Source organism: Crocodylus porosus, unplaced genomic scaffold (genome assembly GCF_001723895.1).
Source record: "Crocodylus porosus isolate Cpor-Errol unplaced genomic scaffold, CroPor_comp1, whole genome shotgun sequence".
NCBI lineage: Eukaryota > Metazoa > Chordata > Crocodylia > Crocodylidae > Crocodylus > Crocodylus porosus.
In genome coordinates this window covers 228,263,680-228,291,179 of record NW_017728886.1, presented here as the reverse complement: position 1 = coordinate 228,291,179, position 27,500 = coordinate 228,263,680, and the positions used below count along the sequence as shown (strand labels likewise).

General features: G+C 39.2%; 1 protein-coding gene and 1 long non-coding RNA gene across 6 annotated transcripts in view; one reads left to right on the top strand and one right to left on the bottom strand.

Annotated features, from left to right (window-relative positions):
- The window catches only part of RUNX1T1 (RUNX1 translocation partner 1), a 140,374-nt gene that overhangs the window by 87,624 nt on the left and 25,250 nt on the right, over nt 1–27,500 (top strand). For all 5 annotated transcript variants that reach the window (XM_019550426.1, XM_019550400.1, XM_019550418.1 and 2 more), the window contains 4 exons: nt 5,367–5,548; nt 18,204–18,454; nt 20,898–20,983; nt 21,591–21,792. In XM_019550426.1, coding sequence (XP_019405971.1) covers nt 5,367–5,548; nt 18,204–18,454; nt 20,898–20,983; nt 21,591–21,792 — 721 coding nt within the window. The remainder of the gene's footprint in view (nt 1–5,366; nt 5,549–18,203; nt 18,455–20,897; nt 20,984–21,590; nt 21,793–27,500) is intronic.
- LOC109320370 lies at nt 17,871–24,311 on the bottom strand. The gene is made up of 3 exons (XR_002103780.1): nt 24,137–24,311; nt 18,445–18,448; nt 17,871–17,880 (listed from the first exon to the last, which is right to left on the bottom strand). It is a non-coding gene; the product is annotated as an uncharacterized LOC109320370 (long non-coding RNA).

Sequence of the window (27,500 nt, the reverse complement as noted above, 5' to 3'; positions counted from 1 at the left end):
TTAGATTCCATATATGGGAAATTTATACATTTGTTATAGTCTTCCAGGTATGGAATCTAATTACTAGAGGTTTCCATTGAATTTGTCTCTCTCCCACAGCTACAGCAGAGAAAATAAATCTGGGAGCCAGGTAACCTCTCTGCCTTCCCCCAGCTTCTTCCCCCTTCAGCCCCTTTCCACCCCCAGTAGTCAGACCTTGTTCTCTCTGAGCACATGGAAGTGAGGGGCAAATCTGAAAACCCCTTAAAATAAATGTACCTGTACTAATTTGCATACAGTACCCATAACATTAGTTCATCCAGAATGAATGCATTTTACCTTTAAAAAAACCCCAAAAACTGCTGCAAGTTTTAGCACAGATACACTCTTAAGCAACACTTTTCTACCTACTTATATATAGTGTAAACTATGCATAATATTAGTCCAAAACGAAAAGGCTCATTACTGCCAGGTACTTCATTGGGCTGGGCCCCAGCTGAGTCAACATCTGAAGCCATGCTGACTCCACTGCTCAGTATGTATATGTACTTCAGATATCCCCACAAAGGATGCATGTGTTAATTAACCCCTACTCATGACTGGACCAGGTGTTCTTGTCACAAGTCCTGGGATCCTCCAAAAATTTATATACAGGAGAAGTGCAAGGGAACATGTTTTGGTTCCACCTCATGAAGGGCAGGGTGACACTAATCATACGTGACAGGCTGAGACACAGGGTGACAGAGGGATTCTGGGGGAACTGTTTGGGGCCCCATTTGGTGATGTTTCTCAGACCTTTGAGGCTGGTGAAGAAACAGGAATCATTGGAAATGGGAAAGAAAGGTGCGGCTCAGCTGTGGAAGTGAAGAGGAAGTAAAAAATTATACAATATAAGCAACTATGATTTGAAAAGAGTTGGTGGTGAGGGTGACTGAGCTTAATGGGCACTATCACATATCTTATTCAGATGGACTGTATTAACCTATGCTTTTGGTAGGTTCCCATTACTTACCTGGCAGGGGAAATACCATAACCTAGAAGGTGGTTCCCCTGTTGGCAAGGGAAAAGGACAAAAGGTCAAGCATTAGTTCAATTAAAATGGCACTGTATAGTGGAGGGTTATACCCTTGTCTGCTTGTGGACAGGACTCCCTGTGAGAGCCTCATAGTTAGCCTCCCACTTTGACTTCCTGTAGAAGGATCTCAGCTGCATGCCTACTTTATGGAAATGGGTGCCTCCTCTCTAGCTGGATCCTGCGGTCATACGGCTGAGGGCAAACAAAACTTGGCGGCATCTGAACTCCAAGCCTCCACTGGACCTGCATGTACGATGCCCACCAAAGGATATGGAAGTATCTGAAGCCCCAGGCCAGGGTGGAGGATGCTTGCTGGTAGCAGGGCCATATATGGTTCTTGAATGATTCACACAGATTTCGAATTATTGATTTGGCTGATTTGACTTGAGACGAGAAAAATTGTCCTTAAAAAAAAAAAAAAAAAAAAGCACATTTGCCCAGTACGACCATATTTTTTATAGTCATGCTGAATGTTAACTTTATTTAATCAGCTTAATAGTTGGTTTCCATTACTGAGCACATTTGGCAGCAGCTAAATGATGGTGTATTTAATGAGGTTTCCTTGTATGCAGATGTAAGACGAGGTGCTTTTTCTCCCATGCTGATTGGAGGAAAAAACCTAGTCTTGTATTCAAGTCAACATACTATTTATTTTATTTTATTGTCAGTCTATCCTGGAAGACCTGGAGTTTGAGGAAAATTATTTTGTTTCGTAGGACAGAGAAAGATGCCTGTTTACATTAATATGTCTCCTGCATAATAAGATAAGGCATAAAATGATAACAGTTAGTGTGCTGGACTTGGGTGATAGATTATTTGGGATGGATGTTCAAGACACAAAAAATGGTGAAACAATTATTAATTAAAAATTCAGGTAGTAGTTGTGGCTTAGATGATATGGTGTCATTATGTAAAGTTTGTAACTTGCATTATTAGTGCAATTTGTGGAATGGTGAGCTGTGACTTCAGGGTTTCTGTGTTATGTTCTTGTACGTTCAGCTAAGTCCTGTAGTATACCACACCTATGTCCTGTATCAAACAGCCATCTGAGCCTTTGTTGTGAAGGGCAATATATAAATCAAATAATTCAAATAAATGAATAAAAACAATATAGTAAAAAAGTGCTGCATATGTGTAAAAAAAATTAAGGATGTACAAATAGATTTTTTTTAAAAACCTTTTTTTAAACCCCACTTTTATTTTAATTACATTTTTACTTTAATGGTTTTTTTCTTTTCACATTTTGACAGCCCTACATTGAGGTCTAAACTTACATTAATCTCTTAAAGCCATTTAAATAAAAAAAATTTTCAAACAGTACATTTTTCCTCCAGCATTTTAAGGAAAGTCACTACTTAAGCACTGGGAGCCAGAGTCCATGTGATAATCAAGCTTTTGACAGCTGTATTCTCTAATGTAGATTCAGAGAACATATTTTATTTGTTTACATTTTTCAGTTCAGTTCAGTAACTGGTTAATTCAAAGGTGAGAAACTGATTGGAAGTTGAAAAAGCAAGAAAGCTTATTTTCATCTTCCAATTTCCAATTGAAAACTAGGTATGAGAAGCAAAGTTCTATTAGTTTTTAAAATCGTAAGGAGAATATTAACCAGAAATGTTCATTATGAATAAGGACCTGCCAAAATCACGAGCCCCTGGGCTCCCTGGGGAAGGAAAAAAACAACAAAAAACCTCCTAAAAACTTACAGAAAATAAAATGCTAGCTCCCTCTGGGGAGCTAGTGAGCAAGCAATCCTCATGGCCTCTGAGATCTGTCTGTGCAGCCCATTGGGGTGGGGAAGGGGGACAGGGGCTGCTGGCACAAGATGGCTGCACCCCCCCCTTGCTGCTGATTGGCTGGAAGGGCTCTCTGTCATAGGGCTCCACCCCTCTCCAGTTGGCAGCAAAGGACGGTGCTGCATGACGGACAGCCCTCGCAACCAATCATAGGTGAGGGGTGAGGGTCACCAGTCAGAGGTGTGGGGGGCCCCGCCACACTTGGCCCATGAAAATGGCTTCCAGCCCTACGGATCTGCCCATGACATGGGCCAGCAGCCTCCTCAAGTTCAGTAGATCCCTTATTATGGATACTACTAGTTTTTCTTAATAAATTGCTTTTATTTGCAAAACATACACTGATATACTTTGTTAGATGTGTAGTGCACTTAACAGAGTTTTAAATATTAATGACAATTTTAAAATGTACAGGTGTTTTGGGCATTTTAAAGTGAATTTAAATTTTTATCCCAAAGCAGCTTGGTATAAATCACAAATAAAAAGCAATAATCTTTAAAATGAATATAATTTACCGTTAGAATTACTATTGGAATAGTAGTCTAATAAAATTTTAAACATTTTAAAAGTAAACATTTTAAAAAGTCTAATAAAATGACTAATAAAATAAAATTATCAATAGAATTATATTCTAATAAAATTAAATATAAAATCTAGTAATCTTTATAAATCCAGGCTAAGCAAATCATTGTTTAAATATGCATATTGTATATCCTCCTGATTAGGAAAAAGTTTAATGTAAAATCTTCATTTACCTGGAAAGCAGCATGCTTTAATGGTTACCAACTACTGGGAAGAAACTGTTCTGTAGGACAATAAGTAAAAACCACAAATACAAAACAGAATTAAAACTAGTTACTCAAACCTGCACCTGTTGTCTTCTGACAATTAAAATCAGAAATTTAAAATCACTTCGATTTAAATCAGTTGGCCCCAGGGAAACCAGAAGGGGTGCAGTGGCATGGATGCACCCCTCCAGCCCCTTGCAATCAATACTGCAGAAGCAGCAGCCAGGGCCTTTTTTTTTTTTTTAAGTCCTCAAACTGGGTAAGACTTCTCCCCATCCCTTCCCCTCTGCACCTCCTCTCCCTGCCTCTCACCTTCTTTCATCTCCCTTTACAAAATCCTGGACCTTTCCCTGATTGACCCAAGGACAGAACTGGGAACAAGCAGTTCATGAATTCTAATCCTGTGTCTGACAGACTCCCTCTATCTGTGACTTGATAAATTAATTCCCCATTTTACAATCTGCAAATGACGTTTTTAAGCATATTCCTACTTCAAGTGGGGGTGAAAACGTACTGTTCTGAAGATGAACTGTGCTCTGTAATTACATAGCTCTATTCAGTTTTGATCCTGAAATTTCACCAGAATTTTATATCTATATAATTTTGGCATTGTTAGTTTTCCTGCCTCTCTCCATCGCACAAGACATTCTAGTATAGGTAATACTTTGGACCTATTTCATGTTTCTATATGAGGGGCTCTTCAAACAAACAAACAAAAATATCTGCTGGTATCTCTGTTATGGTGGTTGCCAGTAAAACAGGAATAATCTGTATTCAGTTATATGTTTCTTAGTGATGAGCCAGGGCATGTTACTAGCCCAGTTAAGGTGTCTTGCATTTCCAGAGGCATGAGCATTTATATTTATATTTAAATACAAAAAACTCTCCAGCAAGCACCCTGTTTGTTATCTAGTCCTACTTGCTTTTCATAGATTGCATCTTATGGTCATTAGGAAGTGTAATAATAAATGCCTGGTAGCATCTGCTGTCATTTAAAGTAGAAAAGTATTTTTCCCCTAAACTTCCCTCTCTTGTGTTCACAACTTTTCAAACATTCCCTTTTATTATGCTGAATTTTTTCATGCTTTGTTCTTTAAAGGTGATTTTTTTTTTGTAAACTCAGAGCATTTTTTTCCTTTAACTTATCCTTTCAATTGGAAGTAATTGAATTATTCTCTAGCGCTAGTCATAAGAACTTCACTCAGTGACATATCTGAGCTGTTCCCTTTCATATCTACATTACTCTGTACAAGTCATTTTAAGATTGCGTGCGTATATCAGAGGCCTCTGAAAAAAAGTAGACTCAGATTCACTAATGGTCTTTAGTCAAGAAAAAGAAGTGAAAGTTAATAGTTATACAAGCTGAATATAAAATGAAACACAAATATAATAATAAGAAACCAAGGAAGATAGAGACATGCTTTTGCCAGTTTTAAAGATTTGGAATATGAGATTGGTTTTCTTTTAGCATTTTAATTATTGTCCTCCATATCAGTAAATAGATTCTCACTATTTCATGCGTGCATGCACACCCATCCCCACCATGACTTTACCCTCAAATAAGGTTCCTTCTTTAAACATGGCTAAGTAAAATAAGTGTAATACAAGATTAGCAAAACAGGTTCAACTGGGAGTGGGTTTTTCATTGATTTCTAATTTTGCTGCTTTATCTTCATGAGGCTGCCTGAGAGCCGTTCAGTGCTCCCTTAATGTCTGAAAACACTCTTACAGGCCAATCTGCCCCTGCTACAGCGGGAGCTCCTGCACTGTGCAAGGCTGGCCAAGCAGAACCCCGCCCAGTACCTCGCTCAGCATGAACAGCTGCTTCTGGATGCCAGCACCACCTCACCTGTTGACTCCTCAGAGCTGCTTCTCGATGTGAACGAAAACGGGAAGAGGCGAACTCCAGACAGGTGAGAAGGCACTGTACTTTTACACTGCAACAGTAAACTTTTTTTAGGTTACATGACTAATGTGCTGATGCCTCTTACAATGAGCAAAGCAATGTGGATTTCCCCATTTCATCCCACAAAAATTGTGTTTAGTTTTCTAAGATCCAATTTTTCAGTTCCACCTAAGCAATGGGCAGATTATCCTTGAATCTGTACCTACCCTGTCTTCTGCTTGACTTCAGACTAACATGGCTACCTCTGTCTCTATATGAAATGTATATTCATATAAGACTCCAAACAGTGGAGTCCTATGCAGCCACATAAGCCTGAGGGGAGAATGTGACTATGCATAATTAGGAATAATACAGATCTGTTTATAGTGCTATTAATAACTATTTGGTGCATAGTATCTGTATGCAGTTTAAAGTGCTTAGCAGATCATTCCATATGCGAGTCTGTCTGCATTTAGTCTTTTGTCCAAAGAAGATTTAAATATGGGAAATCAGATAGCCACGCATGTTGGGGAATATAAAGTATGCTTCACAGTGCAATTGAATTTTCAGTTATGTATTCAGCAGTGTTATGTTTTTAACCATAGATATGCAAAGATATATTCACCTTTTTAAATCTGTAGGAGGAAACTGTTTTCAACATGAAACAAGGGATAACTTTAGTCATAAGGCCTCCAGAGAAACAGTGACACAGTATGTGATGGAGTGGTTTTCATGTGGATGAAGGGCAAGACTGTTTTTCCTTATTGTAATAAAGTTCTGTGTTTAGTGACTCTAATTTATTTTTGATTGTTGTTTGATAATATAAGGTCAGAAATTTGATTTTTTTTCACTAGGGCCAAGTAGTGGATTTTAGCTGCTGTTTTGTCACTGATAGTACCAAGCTGACAATTTATACAGTTCCACTTGGAAGAAATTTCTTTTGTGTATTAAGCATCACAGATGCCCCAGATATCTTCTGCAGTGAAAAGATGGAGATTCTGTAAGCCCTGGAGGGAATGCAGTTTATATAGGTGACATTTTAGTTTATGGGCAGGCAGTGGAAGAACACAGCATATGGGAAAAACTTGGTCTGAAGATAACTGAGGCTGCTGGAGGAAAATGAAATAGCAACTATTTGAGAAGATGTGAATTTGTGAGGTTCAGAAAATAGATGCAAGGTCTTGTCAACATTTAGTTCATGATACCTCAAAGCACTCATGCTACAAATGAACAGTAAAGATTAAGACTGGGTGGCTGTTAGAGGGCAGGAAATGCCCAATGTATTTGACATGCCAATCTACTGCAGAGTACATGCTAGGGATATCCTTTGAGCTGATTGACACATTATTGAGACTCCTTGTTGGCCCCCAAGATTCTCCAGACCCTAGAAGAGTTGCATGGATGCCCATTTTTGACAGAGATTCTTTTTGCTTCCCTTCCTACAAAACTAGGCCAAATATTAGTAATCTCCAGTAGTATAACTAGGACAGACACCTACCGCAGATGCTGACTATGAGCAGGCACCAGAATCAAGCTCTTTGCCACTTCTGCCCACCATAAGAGCTGGGTAGGGCAGCATCACACCAATCACTACATCTGGGAAGTGGGGGGCAAGTGGGGCAAGCAGAATGGTGCTCCCCTTCCACTTCCTCTGTAGAGCCTTTGCCAGTGCCCTGGTTCCAATATGTATATATGGGGGAAAGAGAAGTGAACAGGGCACCAGGATGCCTTCAAAGAAGTCCCGGCCACATGAGAGCTGATACTGCTCACACCGAGCAACAACAGCACTAGCAGCAGTCCAGGAAGGTAAGACTTCCTTTCCCTTTGCCCATGACACCATGTTCTGCTCCCTCCCCCATCTCCTGTGGTTGGCATACTTTTGCCTTCCCTGATCTTGACCACTCAATGAGCTCCCTATGCTACTGATGGTCACAAATGTTAACAGCAAACTGTGTCCAAGATGGGTAACTTGACTAATGCATCAGGAGTTGCCCTTCAATTTTGTGACTTCATGCAAAGGGAGGAATTTTCTTAAGCTGAAGTATCAGTTATTTGTGGCAAAGGCACCACAGTCCTTTGGCATTTGCAAGACAACATATTGAAAATAACACGTACTGGGAAACCAGGACCTCCCAAAATATTAGAAATGAGCCCAGAGATCTATGTGGATCTTTTCCATAGGATAGGAGCTAGAACAAAAGGAGGAATCATGTGCTTCTTACATAATAAACACAACTTAAAGGATCTGTGAAGCCAATTTAGGTCTTTGTATGCGCTAGGTCCCAGAAAAGGGGGAAAATGACATTAGGTCTGTATAACAGAGGAAAGAACCTTGCAGTGCTTCCTATTTTTCTTGGTTGGTAGAAATTATTCTTTCTTGACCCATCTGACAGAACAGCATAACACTTGGCATTCCAAAAGCATAGTTATTCAGTTTGAGCCACAATTTGTTGAATCCCAAAATTTGTGGTGAGTGCAATTTCAACCTATGTTTGGTTTGTCTCTTTTGTCCAGGAAAGCATGAGCTCACAGGCAGTGTATTTTGTTAAGAGTAATGACTCAAAAAATTCTGGATTCAAAAGTAAACTTTGATCAAGAATAGCCCAGTTTAACAAATTCGGGCCAAGGAAATTTGTCCAGCATGGAATTCACAGATGTGACCCAGCAATGGGATTTTCAACAGCCAGCATGCTAAACAGGCATATGCCAGCTACTAGGAAATGCTAAGCACAGGGGTATCTGAGAAATCTTAATATCTCCTCAGAAATGGGTACCTACCTACAGCCCTTAGGCACCTGTGCAAAATTAAGATTCACAGCTCAAAAATCCCTCCTGGACATAAGCACCTGAGATTTCCCTTTGGAAAGTCCCTTCTTGTATGGATGACAGCTTTACAACCTCTGTTTTTTTAAAGCTGGTCTGGGGGGGGAAAAGGCAATGTTCCATGCCCTCCTTCAGCCTGAAAGAGTTGAAGTCCTAATCTCCCACTTCCCATGAAAAGCCTTGCCCATCAAGTTGTGTTGGTCTAAAAAACAGAGGCAGACAAAACTCTTGGGCTAGAGACAATATCTTTTATTAGAGCAACTAAATAGTAACAAAAAATGTCTTTCTTTGTAAGTGTGTGGGTCCAAATACCCTCCATCAGGCAGAGGTGAAGTAAAAGATTGTAAAAGTTCTCCCAGGCAGAAAAGAAACTTCATCTTTTTTTTTTTTGCTACTGTTTAGTTGGTCTAATAAAAGACGTTGCCTTTAACCCAAGAATTTTGTATGCCTCTGCTATTTAGACCAACACAGCTAAAATCTACTTCACTAAAACATAGAAGAAATTGTAATTAGCCATTTGGAAATGTAAACTTCATTGTTAAACAGGAAATAAGCAAAATTCAACTCCCTGCCTGACATCTGACACCTTCAGGGAAGAAACCTGCTGGAGCTGTCTCTCTGCCTAATCTGCATATTCATAGAGAAACTTTTTCACAAATGAACTTTGAAACCCAGGGGAACTGCACCATCCTTTACCTCCCCTGTACAAGATGAAGTGTCTTTTCTATGTGGAAGAACATTTACAATCTTTGAACTCTCCTCTACCTGATGAAGGGTATTGGGACCTGTAAGCTTGCAAAGATAGAATTTTTTTGCTACTATTTAGTTGATGTAATAAAAGAAATCATCTCTAGCCCAAGAGTTTTGTCTGCCTTGACCATCAAGTGCGAGTCCTCTCTCTCTCTCCTCTGTTTCAGCTCTGCCATAACACAGAAATGAATAGCAGGTTTGTTTGCCCAGAAATTGAGCAAGATACAAAAGCTTTACGATGTCATGGAACCCTGGGCTCCACCTATGAAGTCATGCCACCTCTTGTGTTCTTGCCTGGCTCAGCTTCAACAGGAGGGGTGGAAGGTATTCCCATCCCCGCCTGGCTTTTGTAACCTGGTCTAAGTACAAAGGTTCAAAAAGCCTGAGGTGGAATTGGTTCAATCTTCACAGGTTTGTCTAAGCTGTGTAGTTTGAACCAATAACAAACTGAACTGACTTTCAGTGTTCAGGGGGGCAGAAGCCTGCACTGGCCCAGGCCAAGAGCCTGGGGATGCTCAGATGCACTGCCCCTCATGGCCAGCTCCCTAAGGCTGCTAAACCCAGCCCAGTGGCAGCCCAGGCCTGATTGGCTGCTGGACACATGACCAACCTGCACCCCGCATCCTGACTGTCAGCCGCGAGGAGGGGAGAGCCAGCAGAAAATCTGTGAGAGGACTGGAATGCACCACCTGGCCCTGAGGTCTGTCTGGCCTCAGAGGGGAGGGAGGGGTGCACACACTCTGCCTGGTGTAAGGGAAAGAACACACCAGGGTTTTTTTTCTGTCCCCCACAGCCCAGCTCACCAGACTAGGAACAGCTCAGTCCTGCCCCCTCCTCAGCCCCTGCCTGTGAGAGTTGGGGACTGGGGCGTAAATGCACTGGGCCAGGTAGGCACTGGCCTCCCCCAGCCCAGGCCTGCCTTGCACAGTGGCCCCCACCAAGGGCTTTTCGCTCCCCTGCAGCCTAGCTCACTGGGCTGAGATCAGCTCATCCCAACCCCCTCTCCTCAGAGCTGATCCCCACCTGGCTCACTGGGGTGCAGGGTTATAAAAAGCCTCTGGTGGGGGCTTCCCTCCCTCTTCCCCTCCCGACACTGGGCAGACCTGAGGTAGGGGAAGGCAGCACCTAGCTGGACCAGTGCATTTGCACGCCCTGTCTCTCTTAGGTGGGTGTTGTAGAGAGGGCAGGGCTGAGCTGATCCTAGCCTGGCAAGTTGGGTCACAGGGAAGTTGTTTATCTTAAACTGGTTTTGGCCATTTTGAAAGTGGTTTACATGAACTGAACTTCTATTCTGTTATGGGTTTAAAACTGCTTTGATCACTTAAACTGGTTGATGTGTAACTTCTGTCTCTAGCCCTGATGGTTAAGGCACTTTCATGGAAATGGGAGTTATGTATTTTAACCCCCTCCCACCCCCCACCCCCCCGGTGACAATGGGATTAGAAGTCAAGTCTCTAAGCTGTAGGGAAGGGCTTTAACCATCTGCCACCTTTTTAAATGAAAGTGATAATGTGCTATACTTTGCATTGAGGTCAACATTGTCAGTGTGTGGAAAGTATGTTCTGTGGGTCTACCTACCTTAAGGGGACTGAGGCACAAATATACCTCATTTGTGAATACCACGTAGACTTAGACATGAAATTGCTGCTGAGACACAGTTCAGTCTGAATGGCAACACATCCACAGTTGCAGTAGCAGAATTTTAGATGACCTGGAAGTTTGCTGGCAAAAGTATAGGTGCCTAATTAGGTAGGGTTTTTGTGGTTTGTTTACTTGAAACTAGACACTTAGGGCTTTTACACATGCTCTGGTGGTAGGGGGTGGCAGTTGCTTTCATTAGAGCAGATCTGAGAGCCTTTCTAATTAAAGCACTGCTGCATCTTGTATATCAGTGTCCTCATGCTTCAAAATGGTGGCAGGGGAGCTTAAGCTAAAAGCTTGCTTGACAAGCTTTAGTTCAAATGCCCCACTGCCATTTTTGAGCACGGGGATGCTGATACATGAAATGCAGGAGGCTGTTGGAGCATGGTATTGCCACCTTCCAGCAGACTCAATTGATTGAGTCTTTTCTGACGCACTGGAATTCCAGTGCGTCAGAAAAGCCTCCCGGTTTGTGTATAGGCATCCTTCAATTTCACATAAGTTCCGCTGTAGTTGCCTAATATTTGACACTGGGGAGGAGCCGGGATGTAGGTTTGAGCGACTACAAATTGAAAAGACGCACTTGTTTATCTATTGGAATGCAACCATAAGCTTAGAAAAATAAGGCTTGAGCCTGGTCACACTGAACAATTCTGCTATTGTTTAGGTGCACTCGGGGAATTCTCTACAAAAAGAAAGGTAAACGCATCAGCTTAATTCCAGTGGAGTTGCCATGTGACCTGGTGGCAATGTGTGATGGAATCCTATTGAGAAGGCTCTTAAATCTATTGAACAGGAATCTACATCATTTGAAATTTGGTAATAAAGTAAATCAACCATAAAATCTTCCTTAGAGCCAAAATATGCACAGCTCTAGATGAGTGGGTGAAACCAGTGATTCTCTTGCTTCCAGTTCTGTTTAACGATAGTTTATACAAGCACACAAAGGGAGAAAGACATAGGGATAAGTGTAGCATTTCTTTAGATATCTAAATATTTTTCATATAGGAAAAAATGGTAGAAAGTATTGAGTAGCATAACTCCTGCCTGTAATTGCATATATTTAAATAAAAAGCATCTTTCCAGGGGAAACAAATGTATTAGAATAAATTCTGCCTTTTACTATGTAGTCCTCTGTCACTGAAATCAGTTAAGCTACACTTCCACATTCTGCCCCACTGCTCCAGAAAAAAGAGAATCTTTCCACATGCTATATATAAACGTACAAGCATACTCGCATGTAAACTATAAAATTGACTGCAGTAACAGTGAAATACCATACTGAATTTGGAAGAGAAAGGAGTATCTGCATTGGGTATATGTACACACATGCACGTTGAGGGATTTTTACTAAAGCCAAGAATATGTCTGTATACAGTAACTTTTTCTGCATAGCTTTTCAGCAGCTTGTTTGTATATATGCATTTTCCATCTCTAGTTATTTATCTGCATACCCAAATCTACTGTATATGAGGTTTTATAGAGCAATCTGACAGCAGAGCTTTGTGTTTTACTGAATGTTTTCTTGGTGCATATGGTCTGACATGGATGAGCAGCCACGGTGAGATTTTGGAGTCTATTAAACTAGCTCATTAAAAAGATCAATCTGTTTCTGTAATAACACTGGGAGCCATCAGTCACTGCAAGATAGAAAAAACTGACACCTGAGGAGACAACACATTTTGGTAATTTGTTCATGACATGTCATGAACAAAGTGTTCACTATATTTTGTTTACAACTTTTGGGGCCTGTATCACACTGTAGTAAGGCTAAAAACCTGGACTAATACAACTCCCTTATTTTTTTATTTTTTTTTGAGAATGAATACTTTGCTTAAAATTTCTACCTGATTTTTAAATTAACTGAAAAGACTTCCTGCTTTGTACAAATAAATTTATTTTTCTTTTGAGGATATAGAGTCAATGTTTCTATGGCCCAGAAACATGACTTAGTACCTGTAAATGTATGGCGGGTACCTACAATGTGGATACAGAATATTAAGTAACTCCTCCCACCAAAAATAAACCCCCCAAAAAAACCCCTGTTAAACCTGACTCTAATTTTAATTTTAAAAAATTGTATCTTGGGAGTATGATGTATGTTTAAGAGACAAAATAACATTTATGACAAGGTTTGTTTTTAAGCTTCGGATTGCATTCCAATAGGTAAGAGGCCATGATGGTTTGTCAGTTTTGAGTGGAGAGTTCTTTTTGTTGTCTTCATGCCCTTTAAGAAAAATATGGCACAGAAATTAGTTCTAATACTGTTAGAAATTAAACTTATTTTTCAAAGAGCTGAACAGCGTCTGCTGCCATCTAAGTTAATGAGAATGGTTAGTAATTGAGTTAGTATTTCATTGCATCATGTTATGTGCAAAATGAAAAGTTCAGGAATTGTCCTTGAGTAGAGTTTTAAATGTGCACTTCCGTGACATAGTGGCATATATGATAGTGGTAAATACACACCCTGATATTTACCTATTATGTTGTTTGTACAACATTACAGGCAGAATAATTTCTGAAATAGAAGTACCTAAATAGACTTCCATTGGATTGGTATAACTCCTTCCCTTATTATGTAAATATCAATTTAAACTATTTGTGTGAGATATTTAAGTATCTTGCACGAATAATGAGTGAACATTTTCACTCTTCTGTATTCACTGACTTCAATATCCTTATTCTCATAAATAGATTTAATATTTTATATCAAGCAGTCAAGTTAATTTGCCAGCCAGAGTAGTCTTGCATTATTTGACTTCCTGATCTGGAAAATATCCAGATGCGCAATCATTCGAAACTAAAGATACTTACTTTATATTGATTTTTATATGCCTTGAGCTGTTTTTAATAAGAAGTAATGGTAAAACCCAAATGTATAGCCACATGTTACATGTTTGTATTCAGAGTTTCCCTTTTCAGTATCCAAGGCTCTGAACCTCTGAAGAACATTTTTTCAAACTCTCTCTCTAGAGAGAGAGAGAGAGAGAACTGTTGATCTGCTAGATCACGGTGTATGTGTAAGAGGTCTAGTCAAGTGCCTGATGAATCATATATGTACCTCAAGGAAACATTGGCTGGAGGGAAGTAAAAAGAAGAGGAACAATATAACAGTTAAGCTTTCCACATGTTCACTGCGATTTTCTGAATATTTTTGCTCTTAAAAGTTCTGCAGGATAATCAGTTAATGAAATTAAACAGATCGGATACAAAATATCATTGTTATTTTCAGTTCTGTCTTCAGTACATACTTTCCCTTCCTTCTCCATGTCCCTCCTCCAGTTCCTGTGGACTCTGAATCTCACAACAGTCCGGTGTGATAGAGAAGCGCTGCTATACAACTAACCAAATAGGCAACTGAGTTACTTAGTCTAAGTACCTAGACCAGAAATGTACAGAAGGTCTCTGGTAGTTCATAAACGAAGTCTATGCCTCCCAATATCCTCCTAATATCTAAAATAATATTTTCATAACTTTTAATTCAAAATATGTTGAATTGTTTCATGGTTTCTGTTATAAGGGCTATAGATGCATTATAGCATATTATATGTACATTCATAAAGGCAAACATTAAAATGCTGCACCGTTATTCATAATTATTTTTGATGAATATTTCAATAGTACACAGGTTAGTGTATGAACTGTATTTGTTCACTCTTGTATTGTATATAAATGTACAGACAGGCTTTAAAAACATCACTTCTATATTCAAAAAGCCCACAAAAATAATTTCTCAATACAATTCCAAAAATAGAAATCGTTCTTTGACTGGTGCATTTCTATGGCTGTCTCTTCATTTAGGTGATAAGTGCAGACATGAAACAAGAGGAAAATAGACATGTAAATATAATACCAAAATTAGTGAAGTGTTATAAAAATAGACAAATTTACATGCCTAGTATCTAAGAATTAACCTCTTGTTTGAAAACAGGTTCAAGGACATGAGCACCTGAAGTATAGTTATTTGAAAACTTCATTTTGATTCAGGTGTCCCCCACTGTGAACTGTGTTTTCTCTCACAGTAAAACTGCGGTAAGAGCAAATGAAGAAAAATACAGGACCTCTATACTGTCTGATTTTTTAAAAATCTTTTTTAGAGATTGTTTCAAAATAATTTAGTGGGGTTCTGAGAAATTTGTACAGTTTGATTTGCGCCTATCAAATAGTGTTGCGGTGAAAAAACTGGAAGTTGGGCTTAAATGGTTTCATGCTTAAATTTCTCATACCTGCCACTACATGTAAAATTTGTAGGCAGGTTATTAAGTGAAAGATGACAAACAATTGCTAGTGCCCATGATGTGGAGACCAACAGATCCTATAACAGTGAGTAAAAGATATCCATTCTTTACTAAAAGTGGAATGCTACGTATGCACTGGGTTGTTGTGACGGGGTCCTTAGGATACTTCTTTCACTCCCTTCGAGAAGCTGTAGCAAACCTACTTCTTTATTTTCTACTAGTAATCACTACATTCTCTGGAACTAGAGATTCCTATTCTTCCTTTCCCAAGTTGGCAGTAATAGTATCATCCCCTGAGTGAGAGAGGGAGCACAGAGGATGATAAACGATTGAGTTGTACCCTCTGTTAAAACTGAGGGTTGTCCAAGTAACCTATATCTATCTATCTAGATAGATAGATAGATTTATAGCTATGTAGATATAAATATAGATCTATATCTCTATCTAAATCTACATATATTTATATACCCAAAATACCTAGCTAGATAGATAGTAGGGCTGTGAGAAGCTTTGAGAGCTGATTCAATTCAGAAGAGATTCTGAATTTGAATAAGGAGACCAGTTAAAAGGTCTGAATTGATTCAAAGCTCTCCGAATTGATTCAGAAAAAATTCAGAGATTCAGGGATTCCCCGCTCGCCGCCGCAAGGACCTGGACCCAGGCTTCATGCTGGTAAGTAGAGGGAGGGGGGAGAGGACCATGGGGGGGACTCCCTGCCTGCTCCCCAGCCCTCTTGAGTACCCTGCTACACCCGCCCACTCTCCCAGCTCCCCCACCTCCAATATTTCCCTACCCAGCCCCGACTCTTTAAAAAAAAGCCCTCACTCACCAGATTCCGCCAGGCAGGGGGGCAACCCCCACTGCCCCACACTGTGTGGGGGTGTTCTGTCACAAGCCCCCACAACCCCTGCCCACTCTTCCAGTTCATCCCCATGGCTGCTTTGCTCACCCCAGCTCCCTGCTCTTATTTAAAAAAACAAAAAAACCCTCCCATTCACTGGATGCTGCCATGGCCTTGGGGCTTCTTGGGGCTCATGACAGAGCCCCCCCCCACACAGTGCAAGGCAGTAGGAGTCAGTGGGGATCACCTCCCTGCCTGGCAGGAGCTGGTGAGTACAGGGCTTTTTATTGCAAAGAGCTGGGAGCTGGGGTTGAGAGAGCAGGTGGCGTTGGGGGCTCATGACAGAGCCCCCCACACAGTGTGGGGCAGCAGGGATTGCCCCCCCACCTGGCAACAGCCAGTGAGTGGGGGCTTTTTTTTTTTCAAAGAAGTGGGAGCTGGGGCCAGGCAGGGCAGCCATTGACAGGGCTGGGAGAGCGGGTGGGGGATGGGGCAGATTCAGCCGATTTCAGCTGCAGTCAACCCTCCGAATCAGATCTGGCCAAATCAATTTGGGGCAATGTTTTGAATCATCAAATTGAATCACTGCCCACCAAATCTGAAGCGAATACTAGCTGCTATGCACAGACTAGATAGATAGATATGCATGTCTATAGTTACACACGCACACACACACACACACATATACACACACACACATATATACACGCACAGATATATATAATTCCTTCTAGGAGCAGGTGAATAACTACAGAGTCAAGCCAAATTTATATTCCTGTCAGCCTGATTTAGCATGTTTTTGTCATGATTTTTATTACAAGGACATTATAATTGCATTCTGCCATCTATAAATCACTGAGGAAATGGTTCACTGAAGCACAAGGATGAAGTATTGCTCAGCTTAATCCTATATTGTCTTTTTCATTTTTCAGTTATATAAAAAGATGTGTAGCTTAAGTACACATCTTAGCACATAAATTTAATAAAGTATGTGCATAAAAATCAAAAGACAAACCACTTTAATGTTGCGTTTATTGTAGTTAATATCTTCCAACCCAATGTAAAGGTAGTTTTATAGGGGTTAATTGTTCCATGGTAGAACCAGGTTTTACCATGAGTGAAGCATAAATTCCCTGAAACAGCAGTTGAAAATCCATTCAGACAATTGTGGACATTCACACCACTTTGCTATAAGCATAGCTGAACCACAGCGCAATAATTTTCAATTATAGTGCACTATCCAAATTCTCACTCTCACAAAAAGTGGGTATATGAAGAAGCTAAGTGATGATTGTTATGATGGAAAAGTTGGTTCTGTAATAGAATAGGAAGAAAATGATTTGCATCATGATCTCTGGAAATAATAGAAGCACCCTGTTTCTCTTTTTGCAGAATGTAAACAGATCTTTTTTGTTATGTCATTTATATATTAGTTTATAGTGGGGTTGAAGATAGATTCTGATTAAGTTAATTGGATGGTTCTTATATCTAACTTTTTTCCTTGATTCTAGCAGTCTTAGGTGACCTCAGTAAGAAAGTACCATCTGTTAGGAGGACCAGAGGAGGAATACCTTATGACTTTGGCCTAACCAATGCTCATAAAACAATACCACAATGCACAGCATCTTGGATTGAACTGCCAGGATAACATACACATCTAGATTTTTTTTACTCTTCTACTTAAGATCCCTGATCACCAAGGACTTTTTTTCCATACTGTCCAAATGTGACTGATCTAGAAATCTTCTGGGATCATATTAATTCCCTAGTGAAAATTCATCCTGGCATTACTGAGAGCAAAGGTTCAGTGCACCAAGACATATAGCCTTAGGAACATGTGCTGTCTGTTGGAAAAGGGCCATGTGCTGTCTTTTGGAAAAAGCTTTTCTTATGCTGAAAATGTTCCCACATTGCTGTGTGCCACCAATAATGCAGAACGCCTACCAGTTTATGGCTTTTTATCATCAGTGTAGACTTGACTGAAAATGTAAAATGATTCCTTTTGCATTAATAGAAATGGAAATTGCTTGGCCACTTGCCTCACGTGTGAGTCTGAACTGTAATCAGCTGTACTCACATTAGTCTGTACTGTAATCAAGTGTGTAATCACACATTCAAGCACTGATTTCAGTGACACTGTTTCATTTTTATGTTCGTGAGCTGATCTATTGCAAGTATTATTCTGTCTTTGCTTCTTAAACTGTGATAAAGGGATGGTATTATACTGTAAATGTGTCCTTTATAAGCCCTGATTAAACTGTATACAAAATGTTCCCTAACACACCTGCAACTGTGAGTACAAGCAGCAGTTATCAACAAGCTGTGTGTGCCTGAACAGCAGCCAGTCCTGTTCAAATTGTGAATGAAAGTTCTTGGATTTTATTTTTCAGAACCAAAGAAAATGGCTTTGACAGAGAGCCTTTGCACTCAGAGCATCCAAGCAAGCGGCCCTGCACTATTAGCCCAGGCCAGCGGTACAGTCCAAATAATGGCTTATCTTACCAGCCCAATGGTCTGCCTCACCCTACCCCACCTCCACCTCAGCATTATCGTTTGGATGATATGGCCATTGCCCACCACTACAGGGACTCATACAGACACCCCAACCACAGGGACCTCAGGGACAGAAACAGACCTATGGGTAAGGGACACTTGAGAAACTTTGTGCATCATTTATTGTTCTTTGCATCGTTTCCCTTTTATTTCCTGTAATTAAGCTCTATACTTCAGAGACAGAGTTTTTTCTGTACAAAGCTTCCTTGTGGTCTGTGATCCAATTGGGTTTAATGTCTGAAATTAATTTTATAGTATTGAACTGGATTGTCACTTGAACTATGCATTCATATGGCAGAGTAAGGAGTATAGACTACCCCTTTTGTTCTTGTATTGAACAAAATAGATTTCTGACCAGGTGTACAAGGAACTTGTGAAGACCTGATTTTTCCTTGTATTCTGTTCATGTGGCAACCAGAACAATTGGGCTTCCAAAGGGGTGTTAACTTGCTTGTCTTTAATGAAGTGGTGTAGACCTTGAGGCTGCTGACAGACACTGAAAAAATGCACTTTACTTCAGTCAGCTATTAGATAAAACTGCCAAAATAGCCCTGCTGAAGCATGCAATCTAAACAGACATTGAACAAGCCAGGTCAAACTAATGTGATGCCTCTTCTGGGCATGCACTGGGTTCAGCACGGGGGTGCAATGAATTTAAAGTGCTGGGTTTTGGGGGTGAAAGGAGGTTATATCTGTAAGCACCCTGAGGTGGTTATTAGGGCTGTGCAAAGCTTCAGGTGCTGATTCAATTCAGAGGAGATTCGGCCTGATTTGGCAGCTGAATCTCTGAATCCGAATTGAATTAGGAGACTGATAAAAAGGTCTGAATCAATTTGGAGAGCTTTGGAGATTTGGGCAGTCCCTACCTGCCATCGCAGGAAGCTGCACCTGGACTCTGTGCCAGTGAGTAGAAGGTGGGGAAGGCTGGGAGAGAGGACCATGGGGGGACCCCTGCCAGGCCCCATCCCTGCCTGCTCCCCCAGCCCCCCTGAGTGCCCCCTTACCCCCGCATACTCTCCCAGCCCTATCGATAGCTGCCTCACCCACCCCAGCTCCAGGTTCTTTAAAAAAAGGAAAAGCCCTGCACTCACTGAATGCTGAAGTGGTCATTGGTGCTTCTGGGGGCTCGTGGCAGAGCCCCTGACACAGTGCCTGGCAGCAGACTGTGAGTGCAGGGCTATTTTTTTTTCTTTTTTGAAAAGAGCCAGGAGCTGGGGCTGGGAGAGCGGGCAGGGGATGGGGCCTGTTAGATTCAGAGATTCGGCCAATTTCAGCTGCAGCTGAATCTTCAAATCAGATTTGACCAAATCAGTTTGGGACTGTGATTTGAATCACCTAATCAAATCAGCATCCCCTGAATCAGCTGAATTTAAAGCGAATACTAGCCGAGGTTTTGCACAGGCCTAGTGGTTATTGTATTTAGACAACTTGTATTTCTTCTGTCTGTCATTTACATTTTTTCAATCTTTTGTAGTAAGACATTATAAAATAACAAGGTATTATTTAACCATTGTATTTCTTGCAATATATATAGCAGTTAAAATGCTGTTACATCAGTTCTTAAGAGTTCAGCCTTTCTAATGATTTGAAGGTTTGGCTTTTCTTTTTTAACTTGAAAGTAGTATGTGAAGTGAAAAATGAGCAATCTTGGGGAGGGAGACATCCTATAAAAACTTCAGCCAATTTTCTAGATGTCAATTTGACATGGTCTCTCTCTCAGTGATTTTACACTTAGTTTGGCAAATATTTATTCCACGTTGAAAAAGTCTATAAACGACCTAGAATATTGGGTATGCGACCAATATGACAATTTCTGAATTTTAGAACTAGGGTCACTTGCTTAATTTTTGTTGCATACAAAATGTCTACCCTTCCCTAATGCTTTTCATGCTTTTTAAGAAGACTTATTTGAAATGTTAATATATTGATCAAGAACAAAGCCTACATAAAAATAAGAAAAATCAACATGAAATTGCACCTTTTTAAAACTTATTGTAATTCTGAAGTAATGTCAACAAAGTGAACAATAAATATTAATTGTGTTTCTTTGTATGGTGCTATGCAAATGATCAGACAGCCTTGACAGTCTTATCTTTGCACCAGAAAATTATGTCTCAACTCACTTATAGTATATCGTCTACATTTTTTATAACTTTTATTGAAGCAGCCTTCATCTTTTTGTTGTGCAGTCTAGCAAGCAGTCTGTGTAAAACTGAGGTCAAATGGAATTACATGCATGGAAAACTGGCAGTATTGGACTAAATTATTTTAAATGCATCTTGTTATGAATATTACTCTTCCAGTTGTTTTTCATTGTGAAATAAATTTGTTTTTCCCACTAAAAAGACTGATAAACACTAAACTATATAGACTTCATATACATAAACCTTCAGTGAGCAAATTGCTTCATGCATTTACGTAACGAATGGAGAAGCATTGTAAGTATCTGGACTCAATGTTATATAAATGAGAGAACAAGATCTTTTCTAGATGAAACCTTTGATGTAAGTACTTCTTATCAATTTTGGCAGGGTTGCATGGCACACGTCAAGAGGAAATGATTGATCACAGGCTAACAGACAGAGAATGGGCAGAAGAGTGGAAACATCTTGACCATGTAAGATGTGTACATGTGTGTGTAATTGTCTGAATGGATGTATGTGAAAAGAAGTGTACAGTGACTTTAGAAAGTAACACTACAATATTATCAACTGGCGTAGTGCATTTAAATTTGTTCCTTTATCTCCCATACTGGGGGGAAAAGTCTTCTAATATTTGAAAATATTGGGGATTAAAGTACAACTCGTGGTTCCCAATTTGGCTGCATAAGCCAGCAATTGGGCTCCAGTGACCCATTTTAGAATCCTAATTGTGGAAACAACGACGTAAGAAAAGTTAGGAGCTAAAGTTTGCCTATTGGATGTATTGTTTCATTGATTGGTACCTTAAAAATGGGGGCGGGGGGAGTTGTTTCACTAATAAAAATTAGACTTTGTAAGTGTTGAACTTTGCCTGTGCCGTTCTGAGATTCAGAAGGAATTGTTTGCAAGAGAGACTAGTATTCCATAACTACTTTCAAAAACAGGGAAAGAATCTTTCATCTTTAGAGCCCTGACTATTGACATGAGAAAATTTCACAGTATTTTCTGTTTGGTCTGTGAATATAGCATATCGTAATCAAATATTCCTTTGGTTCCTCCTTTCCCTTCTCCTTTGACAAATAGCTGTTAAACTGCATAATGGACATGGTGGAAAAGACAAGGCGATCTCTCACTGTACTACGGCGATGTCAAGAAGCGGACCGTGAGGAGCTTAATTACTGGATACGACGGTACAGTGATGCAGAGGATTTAAAAAAAGGTGGTAGCAGCAGCAGTAGCCATTCCAGACAGCAGAGTCCAGTGAATTCAGATCCAGTTACTTTAGGTACAGTATCTCCTTCAAAGGTTGTTTTCCAGTCCTGCTCCAACATAGCCAAGCTCTCGTTCCTTCTTTAATTTATTTATGTAATGCAGCTGAAATTTATAGTTGTTCGGTGTGGGGTTTTTTTCTTGGTTAATACAAGTTACATTTTCTTTTTCACTTGAAAGCAAGGACTATCTATGTATCTATCTATCTGTCTACACGTATAATTTCCTACTAGCCTAATTTTTGTTCAAAACACTTATTTTTTGTGATACTCATCGATTTTCCTCCCATTTGTATTGGGGAAAGGTCTGGAGAACAGAATGGAATTTGAATTTGGTCATGTAATAAGCTGAACACTATGGCTGCTTACAGATGTGTGGGAGGGAAAAACACCTTTACTTTCAGCTCGGCATGCCCCTGTGCCAAGCACAGCACATGCCCAGAAGAGGGATTGCATCAGTTTGACCTGGCTCACCCAACATCTGTATAGATTCGGCACTTCAGTGGGCCTTTTTGGTGCTTTTATCTAATAGCTAATTGAATCAGTTTTAGATAAAACACCAAGGAGCCCTGCTGAAGTGCCCAAACTATACAGATGCTAGGAAGCTGGGTTAAACTAATGCTTCCTCTTCTGGTAAAGTACTGTTTTTGGTGGAGGAAGGGTTTCCCATGTCTGTCAGTGCCATGTATGAGTTCCCATTTTTATCATGTAAACCTAAAATAGGGGCTGCTTGACTAGTATAATTGAAAGAAAAGTCTGGTATAACAGAATGGAGTTCATCCCATTGAATATAAATTAATCAACTTGGGAGACGCATACATTAAGCAAGTAAATGAAAACAGAAATTTTTAAGCTGTATTTGTATTCAGTTCCAAAAAGAAATGTGACAAAGAAGAAGTTTGTAAATGTTCAAATTTAACATACCTGCCACTGGTGCTAAATTCTATTCCAACTAGTGAGCATGTAAATGGACTTAGGAATTTAAGTGTTCAACTGCATTTCACCCTTCTCAGATCCCTGAAAATCCATTAATGGATCTATTTACTTTGTAACAACTACCATCTTAGTCTTAGTGTTGAGTCACACTGGAGGCAGCTACATGTGCAATTAATATGAAACAATAAACTCCGGTGCTTATTGCTCCAGAGTTTATTGCTCCCAGGGGCACTGCTTAAACATGCGCCTGGGACCACAACACATTGAGCTGTGATGGAGTAGCCCCAGCTGGCAGGGGGTTTTGTGGGGCCAGCCTGCCAGCCCAGGCCAGCTCTTCTCCTGGGTCAATGTATTCCTCTCCTGGCTCAACTGGTGCAGAAGGGGCTCCAGTGTGGGACAAGCCAACAGGTAGCTCCTGTACTAAAGCACGTTCATGCCCCAGCCAGCGAGGGCAACATGTGCTCTGTTGCAGTGAAAATGAATTAATTTACTTCAGCCTAATAGGAGCGCATGTATAGATATGCAACATTTACTGTGGAGCTAATTAGTCTACTCTGCAGTAAACATCTCATGTAGATGTGCCCAGTGAGGAATAGGAGGAGAATCCAGCCACCTTTTGTATTAAGAGCTTTTTAGGGCTTTGACTGTGGTGGAACAGAATTGCACTTAGGTGCTTAAGTACATTTATATGCCTAAAGCTTGGAATAGAATCTGGCCTTTGGTTGATCTGAAGCTCATGTAACTATACCTTATTTAAGAAAACAGAAGTAGCTTATAACTCGCTATCTTGGGTCCTATCAGCAGTTTAGTTGCACATCTTGAAAACCCTGCCCAAGAGCAGGGTAAATAAGTGCATGGGTAATTATCTCATGCCGACTCCCTCCTATTATGATTACACTACTAACAACAAGTACCAAGACTACTTTTTAAGATGAGGGTGGGCTTGTATATACAAGCTGTATGTTAAGGATGAGCATAGATCAATAGCAATGCAACTCAAAGGAAAGGAGAAGTCTTTCTTTGTCAGCAATCAGGAGTACCAGAAACCGCCATAATTGTTACATTCCAAATGTGCATGTGTAGAATCTTAGATAATGTATGGCTAGAAGTGATTTAAAACATATAAGGTGAGCTGGACCAGAACCCCAGAGTTCCAAGCATCCTGAATTTTGCTGCTTACCATGATTTGAACTTTATAAATGTATTTATAAATGGTAAATAGGCTTCTCCCTCAATATTTGCCCTGTTTAATGAAAAACATTCTTCCCTGAAAAATAACTGGTTAATTCTGAGAGTTTTCTGATTGAAAAAAGGAAGGAAGCTAGAAAATATTGTACTGGTAAACAATGCTCAGGTAGGTAAATAAGTGGGGTTTTTACTATGAAATTCAGGGCCCTGTGGTAACAAAGAAAGCCTCCTTCTCACCTGACAAAGAATGTGTTGCATTTGAACACTTGTCTAACTTTATTCCAACCAGGTAATTGAGTCTAATAAAAGATATCACCCCCAAAAAATTGTTCCCTCTTTTTGAACCAGTTGAGCTATAGTGTTATATTTTTTCTTTTCAGAGTTGATATTTAAATTATTTAAAATATTGGGAATAGCATCACTAAATTAATAGGCACAGTCTCTTTGGAAATCCTCACAAACATTGTGGCAAGTTTTTTTATGAATAATGTTAGGTATATAAAGAAAGATGCTGAGTAATCCAGAGGTAAATACGACAGGTGAAGTATTCACAATGACTATGACCCCTGGAAACAACCATTTGTTTAGAGGAAACTGCTGAGTCATGATCTGCAAAGTCTATGTTTAGTACACCTGTAACACAGGGCCGTTGAACATTTTGAACTTCAATGGTAGTAAGACTTTTAATTAAGAAATCTAATAAGGCAGGGTGTGGAATTTTTATAAATCACCACTACATTGAAACAGTATCAGCAAATCTTACTGGGAATATCAAGAGAATAAATACTTTAAAATAATGTAATTAGTCATAAGACAAAGGATACTGTTTCCTAGTTAGAGAAGTATACAACTAGATTATTTGCTTATATTTTTGCCAATAGGAGTACTTAAAAGATATGGGATTTATTTGCCAGACAGGTTCCATTGCATGGTATACCAATGGAATACGTTTTTCAAATTAACTATGTAGTAGTGATGGATACAAATTTAACGGGCTGGAGCAATTCATTGTACTTGAATATTCATTCTAAGAAGTTTGATTTTAAAAAATACTTTCCTAGGCTTACAGCCTGATAATTTGTAATGTTTCAAGAACATAGTATCTATTTCAGTCATAGGGCTTGGCAAGAAGTATCTGACACTCATGACACCAGATACTTACCTTTTATTTGACAGGAAATACAATAATTCTATTACCTTAAATCAGGAAATATCTGGGTAAACTACAGTACTTTAGAAGGTTAACAAAATACAAAACTCTAGCTGTTTGAAAGCAACATCACTGAACCTTAAGGCAAAATGTAGTTTTTTCTTATTTTGTATTCTTTTTTGAGAAGGTGCCAAAGAAAGGGAATGAGAAATTATTCCAAAATTTTAATTAAGGCCCCCAATGTGTAAATATTGCTTTTTGCTGTGTGGATTCTAAATGTCAGTGATTCCCCTTTGTACTTTTTTTTTTACCAAGATAATCCACCCTTTAAAAATTATCAGCTTGTCATCTCCAGTAGCTGAGGAAAAAATACCATATGGCTACATCGTTTGTGTCTTGTTTCCTTTTCATTATGATTAAAATGATACCACAACAATAAAGCAGATTTCACTGCCACACTTATGATCGGCTACTTTTTAGGTGTATAATTCTATCATTAAAACACACACCCCATTCGGAAATTTAGTATACATGATTTTTGCCCAGGAGCATTTTAAAAAAACCCCTAATTCTTCAAAGCCAGTAAAGCTGTTTTGTCTGAAAAGTTATGTTCTTTTTTTAACTTTGTGTGTAGAGTATTTTCATTCTAGCAGTCCAAAGTATATAGTAATTATATTTTTGCCTTTAAAAATAGCTAAAAAAAATTAAGTGAGTATTTAAAACTGTATATAATTAGTCTGCAGTTTATTTACTGTCACTGTTTTTAATTCATTTTGGCATTACATAAATCTAGGCAAGACATTAACAGTAAGTAAACCTACTGTTCTGAAACAATAAAAAGTGCACAAATGTGCATTTTAGGTAGGGCAGACTCATTCTCATTTGGTGCTAAATAATACATATTTATAAAAGTTTTTTAAAATTGCTCAGATTTTACATACATAATTCACCTGATAGACTGATAATCTTTCAAATGAGTGATGTCATGCTTACTCCTGAACTACTTTTGAGGGATTTTAATATTATGGATGCCAAAAAAAAGTGGTAATTTTCACCTTAAAATTAATAATAATACATATCATACAATGTATTCTGAAATAAATGCAACGGGATAAGGGCAAGATGAAAGTTCCTTGTCTTTTTGGATTATAAATAAGACCTATAACCTTATTGAGTACAGATGTATATGAAGATCAGTGAAGATAGGCAAACTTCAAAAGGTTTGGAGGTAATGTTAGATTGGAATACTTCCCTGAATTTATCGCAACCTCCAATAGAAATCTGAATGAAAATCTTTCAAGATGGAGTGGAAATAGCCAGGGTCAAGATTTCTTATGTTTCCAGATTTTGTGTCAGTTTCAAAGGCTTCTGTTGCCATTCATCAAACTCTTTCATTTTAAACTTTCGAGGTTCATACTTTATTCCAGCTGGCTCACTCAACTCCTTGTACATTCTGGGTTAGCAATGACAATACCCACTAACATGTTTGCTCATCTCACTATTAAAATATTCCCATTGCATTTTGCAAGCAGTAACTATTATCATGATTTACATGATGTTTCCAGTGTGTGAATATCACTAACATTCATAGCAAAATTATAAAAGATTTCATGGCAGTCTGTACAGCTATTAAATAGTGCTTTTAAACATAAAACTAATATTAGTAACAATTAATTTTAATGTTGCTGAAATAGAGGCTTGGGCCAGATTATAGCACATTGAATGGTGTGCTAATGCATAGATCTGGACCTGAATTACTGTATAGTGTATCCCAGAGGAAGTGATAATCTTTATCCATTTCTTATACTGTACCATGCACTATGGTGCTTGGCAAAATAATTGATATGTGGCATAGAAAGAAGAAATAAAACCTGCTGCTGCCAGCTATTGCCAGCTATTGTAAAGTTGCTTTATTTTTTGGCTCAGTTAAGTAGTGCAATACCTGTGTTTTAGAATGAGAACATTAGTGACTCCATAGCCCGTGGTCATGATTTTGTGTTCAAGCGTCATTATAATAGCCATTAAAAATATTTTTCAGGCCAAAACTGTGTTTAAATGAATATGAACTGATGCACACCAACAATCCTTGCAAGTTAATCTGATTCACTATTTCATTTCTCTGGTTTTACATCTGTGTAACTCCATTAACTTCCTATTGGAATGACACAGGTTTGAACTGGACCCTTGCAGTTTAGAGTAAAGTCCTTTATTTAATCCTTGTGGCACACCTCAATCCATGTGAGTTGTTATCTAACCACTGAAATATAAAACTATTTTCAGTGTTATTCACAATGCTTACTGTTCTTTGCCATTTTGGTTTAGACAAAAATGTACCTATTTAAATAAAATCTGTTTCTTCAACTACAGGCATACCTTGTTTTATTGCGCTTCGCTTTATTGCGCTTCGCAGATATTGCCTTTTTTACAAATTGAAGGTTTGTGGCAACCCTG